The sequence below is a fragment of the Leptidea sinapis genome, chromosome 7 (genome assembly GCF_905404315.1).
Source record: "Leptidea sinapis chromosome 7, ilLepSina1.1, whole genome shotgun sequence".
Classification (NCBI taxonomy): domain Eukaryota; kingdom Metazoa; phylum Arthropoda; class Insecta; order Lepidoptera; family Pieridae; genus Leptidea; species Leptidea sinapis.
This window is the reverse complement of record NC_066271.1, coordinates 3,654,092-3,676,499: the sequence shown is the minus strand read 5'-3', so window position 1 is coordinate 3,676,499 and position 22,408 is coordinate 3,654,092. Positions and strand designations below refer to the sequence as shown.

Below are 22,408 nucleotides of genomic sequence, written 5' to 3'. Positions count from 1 at the left end.
TAAAGTAAATGTAATATATTAAATGTAAGCGACTAAACAAAATAAAAGATTTTGTTTGTGAAAACTTGTAAATAAAAAAATAAGAACAGCGACCCGATGTTGGAAAGGCAGTTAAATTGTATTTCCTACTAAGGTATTAGTATACCTAAAATAAATAAATAACAATGTATATGGTAAAAGAACCTGTAACTATGTATTACCTAGAATATTAAATACATTACCTTATGATCTAATAGATATATATCTGCAAAAGAAAAATTTCAAAGTAAAGCTAAAAATATACTATCTAGAAGCTAATAGCCAGGAATACCTATGATGTATATTTTTAATATTACTACTATATGTTATAGTAAGTCTTAAGTAATTAAAACAATTATTGTAATGCGAACTTACCGCTCGCACATAAACCTTAGAGGTTTTGCGAGTATGTCTTTATTATTATATAATATCCGGACGACCGAGCCTTGCTCGGATTTTTAAGAATGTACAAAACTTGAACAAAAAAAAAACTAATAGGACATCTGGATTCGAACCGGTGTCTTCTGCTTTCCGGATCACCCAATGTCCCATCTGAGCTATAATAGTCTTGTATATAGTGGCGAAATTTGCCTTTGTATTCTAATGTTATTGTAGCTGTTTCTCATTCAAACATGGATAAAAGCATTTTTTTTAAATTGAAACCTAGCTAGATCGATTTATCACCCCCGAAATCCCCTGCATACTTAATTTTATGAAAATCGTTGGAGCCGTTTCCGAGATTCAGATTGTGATTGTGATCTTGTATATATATATATATATATATATATATATACAAGAATTGCTCGTTTAAAGATAAAACATATTAAGATAATTTTGTTCATTGAATAGGTAAAAAAAAAACTAACGAATATCCAGCAAGAATATTCAGAAGTGTAGTCTTGCCAGCACCAGATGGTCCCATGATAGCTGTGAGCTCCCCTGGCTTGAAACATCCATCGACACCTTTCAATATATTTTTCTTTTCTGAAACAAGATGAAAAATCTACATCAGTACAATGAAAATGAATAATATATGATCACAGCAAGGGTGTTATTTAATAAGGGATACTTCACACCGTTAGAGATTCGTTAGTATAGTTACAGTAACGCCCCTATAACGCGGTAGCCTTAAACAGTTCCATATTACGCGAACTATATATATATATAACGCGGGGATCTCCCACATACATATTTCTGTACTGTGAAATTTATAATGATTTGTACAGTTGATAATTAGCTTCGCGTTCCGTTGCGTGTGTCAATTATTGTGTTATTAAATTTGTGTATTAAGAACTTCAATAACATAGTAAAACAAGGCAAACAATTGGAAATACTACGTAACGAATTGTGAATAATTATTATTATTACGAATTCGAGTATTAAAAAAACTCGTTATATAGATCTACTCTTATAAAGCGTTTTCGTATCGCGACAACATAGCACGAAACGACGTTTCACCCGAGTCTTATACGGAGGAATTATACGGGTTTCAATATTATATCCGATGAAACCCTTATGGACAATATTTTAATAATTTACTATGTTTTAAAATGATAGCCCTCACTTCTAGGATTAACACAAATAAAATTTGAAAACAAACTTATATGAACGATGCGGGACTGGAAACCACGACCTCTCGTGTTCCGTGCGAGTGCTCTTCCAAGTGAGCTAACCTATCGTCATAAATCTTGTATGCTTTGTTCAACTCCCAGGTTGTGGCTTCCTAACAGAACAGATCGGTCTCACTTAGAAGCACTTACTTTGCTTGTGTATCTTTTACGTGGCGGAAACATATTTATACAAAAATAATATACTTAAATCGCGTAATTCAAATTTTATTCAAAATAAAATATAACTAAGCAACGTAATAAAGTAGTTATAAAATATGCATATTTTATTGTGCTGTTTAAAATAAAAATCTAATTATAACTCATATCAATTGAAAAAAAAAAATTAAACAATTTGGTATCAACTATATAATATAATATTCAAAAAATCATAAAGATCTTAGATAATAATCCTCTAGATGAAGTCTCTTGCTGTTAGACAACCGATAAAACAGGCCAGGTTTAATACTTTAGTGTGTGTGACATGCTACGTCTTACACTTGCGTATGTATGACACTTTGTGTTAGTATGTATGAATTGCTCAAAATAGAGGTTAACTCTAAACTCAATTTAATTTGACGTTTTCACAGCTGTCTGGTCTATGTCTATCTAGACGTATAAATGATCTAAACTATAGATAACTTAGAAAAAATGGTAACTAAAACAAAAAAGGAATAATTTTGATACAATATTCAAATTCCTGTCAACTGTCAAATGCGTGCTGTACCCGAGAGCTCATTACTTTTCCCCACCCCAAAAGAACCCGACGTACTTAAAGAAGTTTTATTCCAAATATTTCGCACTAACTAGAAAAGTTTTATCCTAATCGGATAAATAATAAAGTCACATTAGCAAGACACACAAACAAGTAACTAGTTTTTTTTATATAAGAGGGGGCAAACGGGCAAGAGGCTCACGGGATGCCTTTAAGGTGGTGAGTGGTGGTTAGTGAAATTACTGGGCAAATGAGACTTAGCATCTAATGTTTCAAGGTGACGAACATAGTTGCAGTGCCGCTCAGAAGTTTTGGGTTTTGCAAGAATCCTGAGCGGCACTGCATTGTAACAGGCAGGGCGTATCAATTACCATCAGCTGAACATCCTACTCATCTCGTCTCTTATTGTAATAAAAAAAACAAAAACACCAACGCATGTCATCTACCTACCACGTCATTGCCGTAATAAAATGACGTCAACTAACTGGTTTACTGATTCCATTTAAATCTTAGAGTAATTAACACTCGTGAAGATTGGTAAATAGCGTGGTGTATTTTATATTATGGTCATTGATGACAAAAAATAAACGTAGGCATCAAAGTTTAAAGGCTCTCGTCCACTGACTTGCCAAGCTGAAGCGAATCGAATCGCAGAATGTCATGATATTATAATATTACTAGCCGTTCCCACCCGCTTCGCTGGGCAAATTTTTAAAAATAAAGAACGTTGGAATTCAAAACATAAGTAGCCATAAGCCATCAAGGATAAATCTCGCATCGAATAGTGTTAGTTTCATGTCGATAAAATCAGTGGTTTGGGCGTGAAAGAGCCTCAAACAAAGACTATTTTCATTATATATACGAGTATGTATATATATATATATATATATATATATATATATATATATATATATATATAGATTATTTTTTATATCCAAGGAGTGTCTTAGCCGATGCGTTTTCATTTAACCCGGAGCAACAGTAGACGCGGGGTTACCTGTGTTATAATTTTTTTTTTATGGAACAGGAGGATAAACGGGTCACTTGAAGGTATATTTTATTACGATAAGGGACGAGACGAGCAGGACGTTCAGCTGATAGTAATTGATACGCGCTGCCCATTACCGACGACCTGTATAGCCGAGTGGTTAGCGATCCTACCTATTAAGCTAGAGGTCCTGGGTTCGAATCCCGGTAGGTGCAAGCATTTATATGACGAATATGGATGTTTGTTTCCGAGTCATGGATGTTTAAATGTATTTATGTATGTTTATATAAATTTATATATGTTTAAGTAAGTATATTGTATTAAATATATCATTGTCTTGTTACCCATAACACAGGCTATATATGCTTAACTTGGGGCAAGATAATTTGTGTAAAAAGTCAATATTATCTATTCTTATCTATAATATTATTATTATTACAATGCACTGCCGTTCAGGATTCATGAAAATCCCAAAAACTCTGAGCGGCACTTCAATTGCGCTCTTCACTTTGAGACATAAGATGTTAAGTCTCGTTTGCCCAGTAATTTCACTAGCTACGGCGCCCTCTAGACCGAAAAACAATGTTAAACACATTACTGCTTCAAGGCAGAATAAGGCGCCGTTGTATTACCCATAGTCTAACTGTCATCATGTGTAAAAAAGCGTCCCACTGGTAAATACCCTTAGTCGTCTCTTACAACACCCTTGGGCCTGGGACTTCCCTATTATTTTTATGCCCCGGGGAAGCACAGGTCTTCTTGGAATATGTTTATTATGTATTTTATGCTTATGCGATGAATTTACATATCTGGCAAAACCCTGTCAAGCACGTTAGCTCACCTGAGTTCATGACTTTTGTTTTATTATTTTTAGAATTATCGTATTGACTTACATTATGTAGATATGTAAGCTTAGATTTAGTATTGGACTCTGCTGCGCTCCAACTAGATACCGCAGGTGTAGTCGCAAAGTGCAGCTACTAATTTTAAACTTTGCTAATAATTGTAAAATAAAATGTCGGGTTGTGTATAAAACTTTGTAAAATAATACTACAATAAATACAGACAGGTGCCATTGAGTGTCAAGATGCCACGCACACAAGCATCTAATAGTTGCGGTAATAAAAAAGATATTGTTCTCGGGTAATGCGGTATCTAGTTGGAGCGCAGCGGAGACCAATCCTTAATCTAAGTATGTAAAATATGTCTTGAAAATAATCTAGGTTTATGTTAAATTGTCCGTGGTTTTTTTCGCTTAGTGCAAGCGAGATCGAGGAAAAAACGAACCTTTTTTGTATCTGATGAACAAGGGCTGGCTTCCATGAATCTTTTTTTTAGTTAAAATATCATCTGATAATAACACTATAAGAATTATCTATTTTAAAAATATAACACAAGAATTATCGCAAGATTATGCAAAACCAATTATAATTTTTATGAAAAATTATTAGTGTCTGTGCCACACCCTTATAGCCTAAACACATGGTCGGATTTGGTACGGCTGGATCATCGGACGGTTCAGTGGGCGTCTCGCATCAATTGGCCCAGTGTTGTATTTGGTACGCTTCGTACGGTAGTGATAATAATTTTGTGCGATGGACAATGCGTCATACCATTGAATATTGACCAATATATCGAACCATTGGACTGCTGAGCTGCTCGAATCGTCAGCGACACAGTGCACAAGAACGGCTACATAACTTGGCTTTATTATTTGTCTTCTACTGCATTTATCACGGGGAGTGTTCCGAAGAGCTGTTTCACCTGATTCCTACCGTCGAATCCCACCTTCGCACGACACGCCACAAATTAGTATGTAAACCCCAACATCAGAATGTGCGGCGTTCCTCCACAGTGCGGTTTTCAAGGAACTTTTTGCCATGCACGACCAAGCTGTGGAATGAGCTTCCTTGTGCGGTGTTTCCACAACGATACGTCATGGGTACCTTCATGAACACATTTTTACAGGGCCGGCAACACTCTGGTGTTGCAAGGGACTGTGGGTGGCGGTGATCACTTAACATCACAAAAATGTGGTCCGCTACCAGACCGCGTGCGATGTTTCTGCCGTACCAAATCCGATCATGTGTTAAGGCCATTATGTTTGAAAGGCTTTAAATTTATAATATAGTAATTATATAGTAACTTATTCAACAAACATAAGTTATGCTCACACAATAACTCACGATCAAATACGATCTAGACAATCGGGACGTGATTTGAGTTTAACTTGCTGATTATAACTCATTAACATGTTATTCTATTGTTGATATTCTTGTAGATAATATTGTTTAATTAATTAAGAGCCATTGGGATATTATTACCCTGTGCTTCTCTGGCACATTAAAAGAATAGGGAATGGAAAGGGTGTCGTAAGAGGCGATTAAGGGCATTTACCAATGGTAGGCTTAATGTGTAAGAATTTTTGTGTTAAGGGCGGGTAGCTAGTAAAACTACTGGGCAAATGAGCATTAACATCTTATGTCTCAAGGTAGCGAGCGCAATCGTAGTGCCACTCAGAAATTTTGAGTTATTTTAGAATCCCGAGCGGCACTGCATTGTATCGGGCAGGGCGTATCAATTACCATTACAGACGTTGTTTTGCCGAGTAATTTCACTAGCTATGATGACCCTTCAGACCGAACACAGTTATGGTTACACATTACTGCTTCACGACAGAAATAGGCGCCTTTGTGGTACCCATAATCTAACCAGCATCCGGTGCGAAGAAGCCTCCCACTGGTAATTATTATCCCCATTTATATTATTCCTATCATTGAGATCACATATTTTATCACCTGTTGGCAAGACGTGATCACCGCATCCCATACCCACTTGTAACACCAGAGGAATCACAGGAGCTTTGCCGACCTGTTACAGCAACGTACACATACATAAATTCCAAAACCGAAAACACAAAAGGCCGGCAACGCTCTTGTGATTCCTCTGGTGTTGCAAGAGAATGTGGGCGGCGGTGATCACTTAACACCAGGTGACCCGTACGCTCGTTTGTCCTCCTATTCCATAAAAAAAAAACACATTGGTGGTCTAGAATCGAACCTTTTTATTATGAAAATAAGGGACGTGACGTGCAGGACGTTCGGCTCAGATGGTAATTGATACGCCCTACCCATAACAATTCAGTGCCGCTCCAGATTTTTGAAAAACCTAAAAATTCTGAGCGGCACTACACTTGCGCTCGTCACCTTGAGCAAAATCTCATTCGCCTAGTAATTTTACTAGCAACGGCGCCCTTCAGACCGAAACACAATAATGTTTACACATTACTGTTTCACGACAGAAATAGGCGCCGTTGTGGTATCCATAATTTAGCCGGCTTCCTGTGCAAAAGAGCCTCCTACTGGCGAACTTGGGGCTCTGTGTCAATTATAGAAGTCAACGGTTCAATGATTCTATCGATAAGTTAACCACTTGACTATGGTACTAGTCACGTCACACGTGTTGATATCGAGTAAGTGGCGATTTCCTACGATATAATTAATTCATATGAAATCAAATGGAATATACCAACAGCCAACTCTATTGATATTTTAATCGTGTTTGCATATAACTCAACCGTGACGTCAAATATTGCGAATATGATCTTGTGACTCCGTTTAAATTTATTGCTCTAGGTTTTATTATTTCTATGAAATTAACACATTTGAATCATGCAATAATACAATAAATTATCTAATTAAATAACTTATTAATCCTTATAACACTACTCAGTAAATAGACATAACGTTGAAGTCATTGCTTACTGTCGATAAATTTAAAACTTTTTACACACTTTTTATTAGTTTTTTTTATGGAATAGGAGGACAAATGAGCGTACGGGTCACCTGGTGTTAAGTGATCACCGTCGCCCACATTTTCTTGCAACACCAGAGGAATCACGGGAGTGTTGCCGACCTTTAAGCGGTGTTCGCGCTTTTTTTGAAGGTACCCATGTCGTATCGTCCCGGAAACATCGCACAAGGAAGCTCATTCCACAGCTTTGTAGTAAGTGGAAGATAGCCCCTTGAAAACCGCAATGTGGAGTACCGCTACACATCCAGATGGTGGGGATTTTTTTTATTTATTTATACTATTAATCATTTACAGAAAGAATCTTAAAAGCTAACATAGTCCCGCAAAACTGTTTGGACAGTTTGTCTGCAGGATCAAGTCTCTTGTTATACATTAATGCTTATTAGAACATTGATTTTATACAAGTGTAATTAACAAATATTGATAAAAAATATAATAAAAAAACAATCTAATTTTAATTTTAAGGCAGTGTTGACAATAAATATTTCTTAAGTTTAGTTTTAAATTTTCTTTTACTGGTCTAGACGGATGTCCTCAGGCAAGCTGTTTAATAGATTAGGTAGGCGTTTTTTCAAAGTCCTATCTCCGTAGTAGTTATTGATTCTAGGAACCTCGAACTTACCAGCGGATATCAACCGAGTATCGTGGTTGTGCATAATTGGGTTATGTTCTTGATTGCCATGATTGTTAATGGCTAATAAGTACTTATGTTTTAAGCTTACTGGCAATACTTTACATATTTTAAATAATTATCTATAATCATTTTTACAATTATTTTTCACTTTTTTGGTGACCAGAAATTTTAAAAATCGCATTTGAAGTGATTCGAGTCTATCGATATATGTTTTAAAACTAGATAGCTATGGGCTATAGCTATCAAGCGCATAATGAAAAATGGAACCAAAGAAAAGTATAAGCACTTTAGGGTACTAATGGGTATTCTAAAACTAAGGTGGTAAAATTTTCCTAGTAGAATTCTTAATTTGCTACAAATAAAGTCAACATGGTGGAACCAGGAGAAATTAGAATCTACTTTAATACCTAAGTATGTTACAAAATTAACTTTTTCTAAAGGCAATTACTTAAATTATTATGAAAGAAGTTAAAACTGTGTGCATACAAGGGAGGCGGTGATGTAATAACTTGTGGCGTTTGGTGCGAAGGTGGATTTCTGCGGCGGCTCTACACGAGGCATCCTCTACAGATATTGACTCGCTAATTTCTGGCACGAGACAGAACAATTTAGCGGAATTAAAACAAAAATCATAACATTAAAATAATTATGGACTTCCGCAAAATAACGTCGAATTCAATAAAATTTCTCATTTTGTAATATCATAACTTTTTTATAAATAAAATCATATTGATATTAAGTAGCTATTTGTTTTTTATTTTAAATATGCTTGAAGGAAACTGTGGTAATGAGTTTAATTTTAAATAATTAATGACTTACTTATGAGCCACCGTTGACGAGTTTATAAATAAGTTTATAGAGTTATATATTGCACGGCTAGGTCTTTAGTTAGTTTCCCATGTATGAATCAGAGACCATTCACCCTGTCTGTGACTCAAATTTTATATAAAAATCGAAGAGCTGCATTTACATACGCATTAAAGATGTATTGTGACGTACGAGATCGAATCAGAAATGAGGAGATCCGTACAAACCAAACTCACTGACATAGCCCGGATGATTGCAAAACTGGAGTGGCAGTGGGCAGGGCATTTAGCTCGAAGACAGATGGCCGTTGGCGCAGTAAAGTGCTGCACTAGTGGGAGGCTCCTTTGCACAGGATGCCGGTTAGATTATAGGTACTACAACGGCGCCTATTTCTGCCGTGAAACAGTAATATTTAAGTATTATTGTGTTTCGGTCTGAAGGGCGCCGTAGCTAGTCAAATTACTGGGCAAATGAGACTTAACATCTTATGCCTCAAGAAGACGAGCGCAATTGTAGTGCCGCTCAGAATTACCATCAGCTGAACGTCCTGATCGTCTCGACCCTTATTGTCATAAAAAAAAGTCCTCGAGGGGTGACCAAATACTGGAAGATGCTGTGTTGGTCCTCATAAAATGGACCGATGGAGATCTTTGGAAGACGCCAATGGCTTTCGGCTGAGGTGATGATGAATCGTATTTTGCTTTTTTTAAAGATGATTGAGAGATGATGAAATCTGAGGCTATTGAGTGTAATTAGATTTTGCTTGGACTTTACTTAAGTAAAACTTAGCTGAGTGTACACTTAGCATAATCTTTCATTTCGTTTTTATAGTCATTTGACAGCTGAAATTATTCTGAGCTTAATTAATTAAGCTAACCCAATGCAAAAGTCAAGTTCTCGTTTTATCAGATTTAACTTAACAATTTGTTATGTTTTAAGGTGATAACTTTCACTTCTAGGATTAATACACAAATAAAATTTGAAAACAAAATTCGGGACTGGAACCCACGACCTCTCGCGTTCCGTTCTGTTTAGATTTACAAGAGCGACATCTCAAGTCAATTGCCTAATATGCAAAAATATTGGGGTTGAGCAGGTTACAATCAACTGTAAAGTAGATCCTGTAGATACCAGTGGGAGGCTCCTTACGAATGGGAGGCTCATTTGCACAGGTTGCCGGCTAGATTATGGGTACTACAACGGCGCCTATTTCTGCCGTGAAGCAGTAATGTGTAAGCATTACTGTGTTTCAGTCTGAAGGGCGCCGTAGCTAGTGAAATTACTGGGCAAATGAGACTTAACATCTTGTCTCATGGTGACGAGCGCAGTTGTAGTGCCACTCAGAATTTTTGGGCGTTTCAAGAATCTTGTGCGGCACTGCATTGTAATGGGCAGGGCGTATCAATTACCATCAGCTGAACGTCCTGCTCGTCTTGTCCCTTATTTTAATAAAAAAAAAAGATGAAGCGACAACCTGAGAGTTCAACAAAGCATACAAGATTTTATGACGATACGTCACTCGAACGGTTAGCTCAGTTGGCAGAGTACTGGCACGGATCGCCAGAGGTCGTGGGTTCGAGTCCCGCATCGTTCATAAAATATTGTTTTCAAATTTTATTTGTACATTTAACTAAGTTTTACGTAAGTAAAGTCTGGGCAGAATCTAAGTGCGCTCTTTAGATCTGAGGCCAAGACTTTTTAGAGTATGTATTTAATTTTACAAGGAATTCTCGTTCAATTCTTACTTCATACTATGGGTACAAAATAAGAAGGTTTAATTTTCCGCTGATGACAAATTTCATGATCCAAAGGTCAAAGCGATGTTATGACCATGTTAACTGCTTACCTAATTAACAATAGGCTTAAATCATCGATAAAATAATACAACCCGATACGTACAATTGTAAACAAAAGATACACGCTTAAAACTGTCCATAATTTCTTATCTTAATATATATAAATTACGGGACACGTTGTTTGTCCGCGATGCACTCCTAAACTAATGAACGGATTTTAATGCGGATTACTTCATGGAGTGCATTTTAGTCCAACTTGAGAGATGGGATACTTTTTATTTCGATTTGGGACCCATAATTATTTTTATTACCAATATTTGTTTTGTATGGACATATTTTCTGTGATAGAATTTAGTGACGCACGGTTTGACAGTTCTGCTGTGAAATAATTTCATTATAACAACAGTGAGCATATGTTACGAAATAATTAAAAAAATATTGACAAATACATAAAAAAAAGTATATTTTTCAACGTCTGTCGCGTCAGCTAGTATAATAATATAAGCCTTAACGTATTAATATAAGGTTCAATAAATGATAAATTTATCTGAAAAGGCAATAATATTTTACAAACAGTATTCGTTGTAATGCGTTTTTACACATTGTATTACCGCTTTTCATTACGTAAGTACAAAAAATATGCGACAATTTCTTGACTAAATATTCACAGTTACAATAATATGATAAAAAATTATTATTATTTACCAAAAATAAGAAAATTCGTCCTTATTTGTGCCCGGAAGTGCTATAATTAACGCGTCCGTACGTTGTTTGACTACACTAATATATTGCCTTAAAGGAGACAGGGATTTCTGGGCCAAAATGTTGAGATATGGTTTAAATTTTTTTTTTTTATTTTTCTATTTAAAAATATAGAAAATTACACTAATTCACAATCTAGAAAACGAGAAATCTTAAAATTATGTTTTCATTATCTTAAAATTCATGATTAAAATGGGATATCGATTAATGTGAATGAGTTAATACAATTCAGCCCAAAACCACTTGCACCAGATGATTCATTCAATAAAAGTACATAATATTTAATATAACATAATGTCTTTAGTTAAAAAAAATTAATATCAACTTAATATTATAAAGAAATCGATCGAAGAAAAGTTGCCCATATATTGCATAATCTCAATTTTACAAAACCTCCTATAGCTCAGCTATCAGATTGCCAAAAATCCTCAAATTCTCAGTGATGCTTTTTTAATTTATAACCTTTTTATTGACACCAATTTCATCGTTTTACATCTTGGCCCAATAATGTATGAAATTGTATCTGTCTCCTTTATACTAATATTATAAAGAGATAAAGCTTGTGAGTTTGTAAGTCTGGAACAACAGAACCAATTTTTATTATTATTACCAGTAGAAAGCCAGATTATTTGTGAGTGCCATGTGCCTATCATGGCTATATATATTATAATCCGAAAAATGAAAAGACTTTTTCGTGGTAGTCGAATTTGCAAACTAAGTTGGAGGAAATATGTTTCAGATTACGAAGGCTGCCTTAACGATGAGATATATAAAATTGTTATGTATTTATTCATGTGACACCATTGAAACACCAACTAATATGGTAACACTGGTAAACGCGGAAGAAGTCACGGATAACAGCTAATCTAGTATATCATCAACGATTGTGAGGGTAGCGATGCCTGGTCCATGCGTCAACTCGTGAATGGTTGCTGCTTGTGGTACCAGGTCAGCCTGTTATAGTTAATAAATCATTGTATTTGTTGGATGCGATTACTAATTGTGACAGTAATCACGACCATCATGTTCACGAAGCATCCTTACACGTACAATTCTTAATTATTTTTTATGAAATAATTAATATTATTTAAACACGATTCATATATTGGATGCAGCACCTTATAAACTGATTTATTATGTATATTACAGCCAATGTAAGAGTGGCTGTTGATTTCTTGTATGCTCTTCTCACGAGCTCGACTTTTTACGAACATAATATGGTAAGTTCAGTAATTAAAAAGAAATATTTGTTGTGACGATTTAAAAGCGTTAAGTTGAAGGCTAATTGAATAAAGTTCATTTGATGTTGACTTAAATTGTTGTAAAAAAAATTGAATTAGGTTACTTTGCGGAAATCCATAATTATACATATTTAAGCCTTCTTTAGTGTTAATTCCGCAAATATTTGTCTTTAAAACAATTCGACACGTGTTTCGCCTCTACACGAGGCATCCTCAGGATTTGTTGTCTCGCCTAAATCTGGCACGAGACTCAAATTAAATTGTTGTAATTTAATTTGTTTAATTTAGTAACCTGTTTTTTTGCGATCTTCAAGGGATTGTAGATTTAGAAGAGTCTTGACAAACGAAATATGAATTAATCCTAGAAAATACGAGTTCCTTACGACAATTACACACAGAAAATTTTCCTTTTAATATACAGAACACTGAACTGTTACAGCTTTACAAATAGACTTAGAACAATCCATGAATATGCAAAATGTGACAACACTGTTAATACAATGATAATTTTGAAGATTACCGAATGTCAAACAGCATTGCAAATAAACGCGGGAAACGTTACGTCCGAATAAACCAATCGTAAGCAAAATTTCATTTTTTTTTTAATGAAAAAGGAGGACAAACGGGGCACCTGGTGTTAAGTGATTGACCACATTCTCTTGCAACACCAGAGGAATCGCAGGAGAGTTGCCGGCCTTGAAGGAAGGTGTACGCGCATTTGTAAACATTTTGCATTATGTTGGTTTATTCTTAGGTACCTGTAGATTTATGCCAATTTTATTTGTAAGGCCATTAAGATATTCGCGATTTCCTGTTTCTTAAGCCAATTATTAGATGCGTTAGTGACATAAACAGTTATTGTGTCTGTGTATTCATTTTCACCTCGACAAGCGGTGATTACTGTGAATGGACAGGCGTGTAATTACTACGATTATCTATGAGCGATTCTGTCCAGTTACAATATAAAGTGAAAATTTCATAACAGCGGATACTAGCAGTAGGTCATATCTTGCCTGAAACATTGCATTTTTTTTTATGTAAATAAGGGACGAGACGAGCAGGACGTTCATACACCCTGCCAATTACAATGCAGTGCCGCTCAGGATACTTGAAGAACCCCAAAAATTAATGCGTCTAGATGGCACCTCTTCCAGTTAGGCAACGCATGACAACAGGCCAGGTTCAATACTTTAGTGTGCATGACAGCTACGTCTTACACTCGCGAAATGTCAGTCACTTTGTATTAATGTACGTGCGTTTATTGAAAATAGAGGGTGACAGTTCGCCATAATTGTTCGTTAGTGCGTGATTTTTTGGGAATTTTCAAGAATCCTGAGGGGCATTGCATTGTAATGGTCAGAGCGTTTCAAATACCATCAGCTGAACGTCCTGCTCGTCTCGTCCCTTATTTTCATTAAAAAAAAAACAAAGAACAAATTCTGAAACATTAAAAGTTACACAGCCAATAAGTTACAAAAATGGTCCCAACTCAGCATGATTGCTGGTTCAAAGACCAGCTCAGGTTTTCCGTTGGGCCATTTGATGACGTCACGGTATATTAGATATAACATGTATACACGCCAGTATATTTTAGACAAGTATACGACTTCACCGGACACGAAATATTTTAACAGTACTATTAGTAAACTTAACTAATTCACTAAAAAAAATTACATTGTTATTTTAATGCATAATAACATAATTGTAATCAAAAAATAATAAAATAGGCTCTATTAACAATTCTAATCTACTTCGTTGTCTAAAAAAAATTACTCAAGATAATTCTCACGGCTTAATTAATTAAAATTAAACTACATTTTCTTAATTAGGCACATTTTATTATCACAAAATAAATTGTGATCGCCAAAAGTATGGATATTTCTCCTAGCATTTATATACAATATTTTTGAATTGAAAACTGCGTTGAGCACATTTCTTGGGTATAAAATGTTAAACTCGCGTCAGGACACGTGACCTGATCGAAAATTCGTAAGACCAAATGTCTTAAGTTTTCTTATGTGTTAATTCGAGACTCAAATTCGTGCCAGAGTTTGGCGAGTCAACATGTCCTGAGGATACCTCGTGTAGAGGCGAAACACGTGTCGAACTGATTGTAGAGAAATATTGGCGGGATTAACACTTTAAAAAAAACTGAAAACATTTGAATAATTATGGATTTCCGCAAAGTAACGCCTACTTCGTATAAATTCGTAAGACAATCGTTGAAATTATGGATCAAAGTTAGAATTATATATGTATTGACAGTTCTCTCAGCGAGATGTTCATCATTTTGCATATTCTCGGGTATAACTGAATACCAAGTTTTTTTGTAAAGCCGCAATAGTTTAAATATTCTTACAGTATAAGTTATTCACAAAGAAAAAATTTAATAAATTTAAAACTTTATCTTTACAATGCTGATGTTATAATGTGAAAAAAATCTGTATAAACAATTCTAATCTACGTCGTTGTTTATAAAATATTAATTATCATTCTTCCCACGGCTTTATTATTATAATGAGACATATCTTATGATCCAAATATTGTGTACATTTAAAAGTCTTTAATTTTTAATAATGAAGTTCATTGAGATTTTTTGGAACGAAGCCTTCCGTAAGGAATACGGAAGGCTAGGAGGAGATAGGGATTTTGCTGCGGGACCGAACTGAAAAAAATGTGATAGTAAAACCGTAAGAAAAAGTCCGCGGAATAAAACCGTGCGCAGGCGCGACTTTTGTAATCATTTCTATTTCTATGTAATTTTATGTTGTCAAACAAAAATAAAGAGACATATTTTATTATTTTAATTGATAATTTGGATTACGATTTTTTTTTATTTTACGTAATTTATTATTTCCTAAAATATTGAATTTCCTAAATACTTTTCTGTACTTAAATAAAAACTAATCTGAAAATTTAAGAGAAAAATCAAGAAAACCTACATACAATTAAACACGATTTTTTTTTACAAATTGTGTCGATTCTACATTAGCCGAAGGAACTTCGTTCCTACCTGGTGTCCCACGACACCACATCTTTTTTTTAGTTATTTAAACTTACGCCCTTATAGTAAAGACTGACGTTATATTTAAAAATTTCTAGTGAAAAAAAATTTCTCCTGATAGGAATACAAGGCCAAATAAATGAAAATTTTTTATTAAATCTGACGTTTTGGCAGGATTATCTTGTTACCGGGAGGCCTGCTTCAAGTTTTTTTTTTTTATTTCCTTTGTTTAATTATCTTAAAATTAAAGTTATTATATATTTTATTTAATAAAATGATCGCATAATGCCTTTATTTATTTACGTTATATGTGGATTGATACATCCGTTGTACTCATTATTGTCTTGTGTTTTTATTATTAACTTACTTTTTTTTTTACTTATACGTGTAAGCCTTTTAGTTTTTGACGTTTGAGTATTTTATTGCGTCACTTTGGATATATAGTAATTGAAATGAATTGTAATTTGCATTAAAAATAAGAACTTGTAACACCTAATCTGTTTTGAACAAAACAACCGTAGAGTTTCTTGCTCATTTTTCTCTGAAAAAAATCTGCCTTCTGAATGAGCTGCATGAAAAAAATGACATATTTCAAGTGTAATATGACTTACCCATTAAAAAAAAAATATTTCATTTGATTTAAAGTGGGGAAAAAAACATACAAACACATACAGGCAAATATACTATTATGTAGCGTATAATAAGCTGATTTCGTGTACTATTATCGCCTGTAAAGTGATTGAATACAGGAATACCATTATATTATGTTTTACAATGAATTGAATCTCAAACAGTTGAAGAGTACGTCTTTCCCGAGAGATGTAATGTTTACGCATTAAACGACCACATTCGCATAAAATGCCATGGAGTTTCATCATCTCCTCCATTACATAATCTACATACTCTCAAGTTATGGTTAGAATTGCGTGGTGTTTAATAGTTTCCAGTGTCCCGATTGAATCTTAGTTACGACAAGTAAATTTCCCCAACGTAGCTGCATCAAAAGCAGCTTTTTATTAAAGGCTATTATTATTAGGGTTTTGGAGTGGGTCAAATCTGGAATGTGTGTCGAGAGTTTAATGAATTCTTGAGAACTTAAGGGCCAATTTAACGGGACTCCTTGAGACACCACAAAAGGGTTCCATAGTCACATTGAGTAGTAAGTGCGTCAGCGTATTTATTACTCTAAATTCCTTTTTTTAATGACATTAAGGGACAGCTGATGATAATTGATCCGCCTTGCCCATTCAGTGTCGCTTTGGGTTCTTGTCATTTGCCCAGTAATTTCATTAGCGCCCTTCAGACCGAAACATATTACTGCTTCACGACAGAGAAAGGCGCCGCTGCGGTACCCACAATCTAGCTGGCATCCTGTGCAAGGAAGCCTCTGACTGCTAAAGGCCCTTAGTCCTTTCTAGTCTCTGCAAGAATTGCTCAAAAAGCCGCATCCCGTTTGATTGTTTCATGGTCTCGCGTTTATAAAACGATGCGTTTAAATTTTAATAAACGTTGTTCTTAGCTCTGAGACATTCTATTTCAAATGGGTGGTAGTTTTTTGAAGTTCAATTAGTGATCTTAAATTCATTTTTGAATTTGAAGAAATCGACACTAAAATTAATCTATAATCGCTGTTAGGACAGTAACAAAACAAAATTTAATGTTAAATTAACAAACAAATACTTTATAATCTTGTTTTGTTAAATCTGAATACGATTTATGGATTTTTTCTTTGGTTGATTCTAAAAATCGTGATGTGTAATTAATGTCATATTTATTTATAAAATGTAGTAATTTATTACTTTAATTTATGTTGGTTTTTATAATGATATATATTATAAATAGCGACTTCGACCACGTACGCAGCCTAGCGACACTCTGAGAAAAAAGCGATTCACCCGATTGTATGAAACGTGCAGTCATTGATAAATTGATAGATGACGGCTATAATCTTGCAAAAAACGCAGATGGACGAAATTTACTACGTTTTAAGCAACTGTTCGCTTTCAGATTTAGCCGGACAATACTTCGTCGCCAATCGGCATACTGTAGTTACTACTATTTCAAACTTGTGTCAAATGATTGCTCTTTTCATAGTAAACAAAATTTCAATTTTTATTATTATGTAGTAGTAGTTTATTTATTAATAGCTGACCCGGCAAACGTTTTGCCAGATAAATTATTTTAAGTGGTCGACCGTTTTCCGGGTCAATATATTAATATAAATACAAATTCAAATATTGTTATTCAAAGTAGGATTTAATATCATTTATTGAATGTCAAAGACTACCACTATGATACTCAAAAAATAAAAACGAAGTAATCCCTTATAATTAACTATTCAACACAATATTATGTTCAGACTAAGTTTTCATTTGTATAGATCTTTTGCTTGCTAGTCGATAAGAGATGGCGCTAGTTGTATTCATTAGTAACAATCACACTTCTTTTATATTTTGTATAATTCACACTATAGTTTTACAAATTATAGCCTATTTGTTATTCTGGTGTGTAAGCTATGTTACTGTAAAGTATCATCAAAATCTATTCAGTAGTTTTTGCGTTAAAGAAGTTCAAACACACATCCAGACTTACAAACTTTCACATTTATAATATTAGGAGGTATTTACATCCTCTTTGATTTTAAACCAAACTTTTGTGACAAACCTAACATAAACATTGCAACTAGACATTGTGTGATCTGTTTTATTTTAAACTAGCTCATAGCTAACTAATCATGAAATTAAATTAATTAAATTAGGGGCCGGCGATGCTCCTGTGATTACTCTGGTGTTGCAAGAGAACATGGGCAGTGGTGATCACTTAACTTGACCACCACCTTCAGCAGATGACCCGTACGCTCATTTGTAATACCTTTCCATAAAAAAAATACAAATGATTTAAGTTTTCTTTAGTGTTAATTCGGCCAATATTTGTTTTTAAACAATTTGACACGTGTCTCGCCTCTACACGAGGCATACCAACGAGAGTCTCGTTCCAGATTTTGGCGAGACAACACGTCCTGAGGATGCCTCGTGTAGAGGCGAGCCACGTGTCGAATTGTTTAAAATCAAATATTGGCGGAATTAACACTGAAGAAAACTTAAATCATTTGTATAATTATGGATTTCCGCAAAGTAACGCCTAATTCAATAAATTTTCATTAAAAAAAATAGTATGACGTAATTTATGGATGACCCGATAGATATTATCTATCGGGCCTTTAGTAGATATACCTTTAGTATGCGATTCAAGTAAAAATAGAAAAGAACGGTATGCACAAAGTGAAAGTCAAACAAACTTTTAAACTAACCCCCTTATTCATAATGGTCCGCTAACTTTAAACAGCCGCTAAGGAGTGTTTTTTCTCATTCTGACTTAGGTCAATATAAGAAGACAGAGTGACAAGTAGCAATGCTTTAAGTTAGCAGACTATAATATTATGAATAAGGGGGTAAGCGCTTTTGAATCGTCACTACAAATATTTCTTTAAAATTACCGAAATTACCATAATATGTTCGTGATAAGTTGAGCTCGTGAGAAGATAATACAAGAAACTCAACACAGCCACTCTTTTCTGTCAAAAAGAGTATTTTACAATGACTGTAATATACTTACAGAATAAATTTGTATGTTGTAAGGTGCTAATATATAAGCCGTGTTTATATAATATTAAATAATTCATAAAATGTTACACAGAATTAACTGTATAAATATAAATTATTGTATACTAGCTGACCCGACAGACGTTCTGTACATAATAAAAAAATCTGTTTTATAGGAATTTGCCAATAATATTTCAAAACATCAAGAATTATTTCGTAAAAATGCTCCCTGTTGTTGTAATGAAATTGTTTCACTGCGGAACTGTCAAACCGTGCATCAATTAATTCTCTCATAGAAAACATATCCATACAAAACAAATATTGAAAATAAAAATAATTATGGCTCCCAAATCGAACTAAAACTATCCTATCTCTCAAGTTGGACCAATCTGCACTCCATGAAGTAATCCCCATTAAAATTCGTTCATTAGTTTTATATTATTATATATATTTATATATATTATTTTTAGCGTTATTAGTTAGTAGGAGTCCATCGCGGACAAACAACGTGTCACGTAATTTATATATATTAAGATTGTGTGCATCAACCTTTAGAGCTTGAATTCATTGTTTGTGTAAGGATGCTTCGTGAACATGATGGTCGTGATTACTGTCACAATTAGTAACCATAGTAAGGTTAGCAAAAACTCATTTGCATCTCAATAACAATAATCTTAAATCAAATATACAAACGTTAAATAGTCGTAAATTATTTAGAATACTTTATTTATTTAAGGTCATTATTGACAGCTACGGCGTCACAGTACGGCGCAAACTAGATCCTATTCTCATTTTAATCGTATTGTACCTGTACAATATGTGAATGAATATTAATTATTTGTTCTATTGTTTGCTTGTAATGCTTAGAAACGAATATGGGGTTTTTATCACATTAGAGTTCCACAGGGAATTAAGAATAATTTTTGGTAGGGTCCATGTACTATGAGTGATAACAATAAAAGGCATAAAAGGCATTTATTTTCTCAAAATTGATTCCTTTAGAATTCTTTTTGATGTCATTTCTAATGACTACTAGATACTACTACCGCTTCGGAAACAAATGGCGCTCTGAGAGAGAAGAAGTGGCGCAAGAAACTCTCCCAGCATTATTTTTTTGCGCTCTTTTCAATAAAAATATACAATATTGTACAATCATTTCTATCAATTCAATCATGTATAGTTAATACATAAAATTTCACTACAAAAAATATTTTTTGTTGATTACGAAACTTTTTAAGGTTGGCAACGGTGATCAAGTACCATCAGGTGATCCCTTTTATGCTCTTAGGTCCACTTACATAAAAAAATCATACCATGTTATAACGAAAGAGTTAATTACATTGAATACTTAATACATTATCTAACGTACGTATATAAGAAAACAAGAATTTATTTTGAAACGTATAGTCGGTACACATAAATACAACACTAAATAAACTTATGAAAGATAAAATATAATAAACAAACAAATATACCAGTGGGAGGCTCCTTTGCACAGGATGCTAGCTAGATTATGGGTACCACAACGGCGCCTATTTCTGTCGTGAAGCAGTAATGTGGAAACATTGCTGTGTTTCGGTCTGAAGGGCTCCGTAGCTAGTGAAATTACTGGGCAAATGAGACTTAACATCTTATGCCTCAAGGTGACGAGCGTAATTGAAGTGCCACTCGGAATTTTCGGGTTTTTCAAGAATCCTGAGCGGCACTGCATTGTAATGGGCAAGGCGTATCAACGCGACGCACACGTTTTTTTATATGGACATGCCCTTATGCGTACGAATTCGCGCAATTAAGTAAGTAACTTTATAATTACGGAAATCTTACCTACTTTCAATAAAAATGAGATCGACATGCGAAATATCGTAAATGTTGTAATCGAACCGGCAACTGTGTTACCGGCCACCCATGAACTGTTGTTATAATTAACGATTTCCAATAAGATAATTAAATCGGAATTAGGAAAGCTATATGAAGTTGCCTATATCTCATATATCTTAATATATATAAATCTCGTGTCACAATGTTTGTCCTCAATGGACTCCTAAACTAATGAACGGATTTTAATGGTGATTACTTCATGGAGTGCAGTTTGGTCCAACTTGAGAGATAGGGTAGTTTTTATTTCGATTTGGGACCCATAATTATTTTTATTTTCAATATTTGTTTTGTATGGACATATTTTCTATGAGAGAATTTAGTGACGCACGGTTTGACAGTTCCGCTGTGTAACAATTTCATTCTAACAACAGGGAGCATATTTACGAAATAATTTTTGATGTTTTGAAATATAAAACAGTTGTTTTTTTACTATCTACAGAACAAGGTCTGTCGGGGCAGCTAGTATATATATATATATACATCTCGTGTCACAATGTTTGTCCTCAATGGACTCCTAAACTAATGAACGGATTTAAATGGGAATTACTTCATGGAGTGCAGTTTGCTCCAACTTGAGAGATAGGATAGTTTTTATTTCGATTTGGGACTCATAATTATTTTTATTTTCAATATTTGTTTTGTATGGACATATTTTCTTTGAAAGAATTTATTGACGCACGGTTTGACAGTTCTGCTGTGAAACAATTTCATTATAACAACAGGCCGGAGCATATTTTACGAAATAATTCGTGATGTTATGAAATATTATTGACAAATTAATAAAAAATAGTAATTTACTTATTATGTACAGAACAACGTCTGTCGGGTCAGCTAGTATGTATATAAAATTCTCATGTCGCGGTGTTTGTAGTTAAACTCCTTCGAAACGGCTTGATCGATTCTCATGAAATTTTGAGTGCAAATTCTCAGACTTACCCAATAGGGTATGTCTGAGAATCGGACAACATCTATTTTTCATCCCCCTAAATATTAAGGGTGGTCCACACGATTTTTTTTTAAATTTGTTTGATTATGAGTCAGCATTAAAAAATACATACAACTTCAAATTTTCACCCATATACGATCAACAGTTACTTTTGTATCGCGATCTTAATATCGGCAATACAAAGTTTGCTGGGTCAGCTAGTCTTAGTATAAATATGTTTTGTGCGTCTGTTGTAACTGAACTCCTCCTAATCGGCTGGACCGATTTTAATGAAATTATCTTTGTCTTCAGGTGGATTCGAGAATGGTTTAGCTTAACAATTGAACTACCTCCTAAACGGCTGGACCGATTTTGATGATTTTTTTGTGTGTTCCAGTGAATTTGAGATTGGTTTAGATTCTCAATTCCATCCATATAATATAATTCTCCTGCTCATGTGTATGTTAGTGAAATCCTCCTAACGGCTGGACCGATTTTTCAAATTTAAGACGTGTGTACAGGACAACGTTTGTCGGGTCCACTAGTTATTTATAAGTATGTATATTTAAGTTACAGTAAGAATTTATATTTAACATTGACTTTATTATTATTATATAA

At 34.3% G+C, this 22,408-nt stretch overlaps 1 protein-coding gene across 1 annotated transcript in view; it reads right to left on the bottom strand.

The window, feature by feature from the left end:
• LOC126965408 (ATP-binding cassette sub-family G member 1-like) overlaps positions 1-22,408 on the bottom strand; it is a 93,907-nt gene that overhangs the window by 26,395 nt on the left and 45,104 nt on the right. Inside the window, exon 3 of the mRNA XM_050809009.1 lies at positions 885-1,002. Coding sequence (XP_050664966.1) covers positions 885-1,002 — 118 coding nt within the window. The remainder of the gene's footprint in view (positions 1-884; positions 1,003-22,408) is intronic.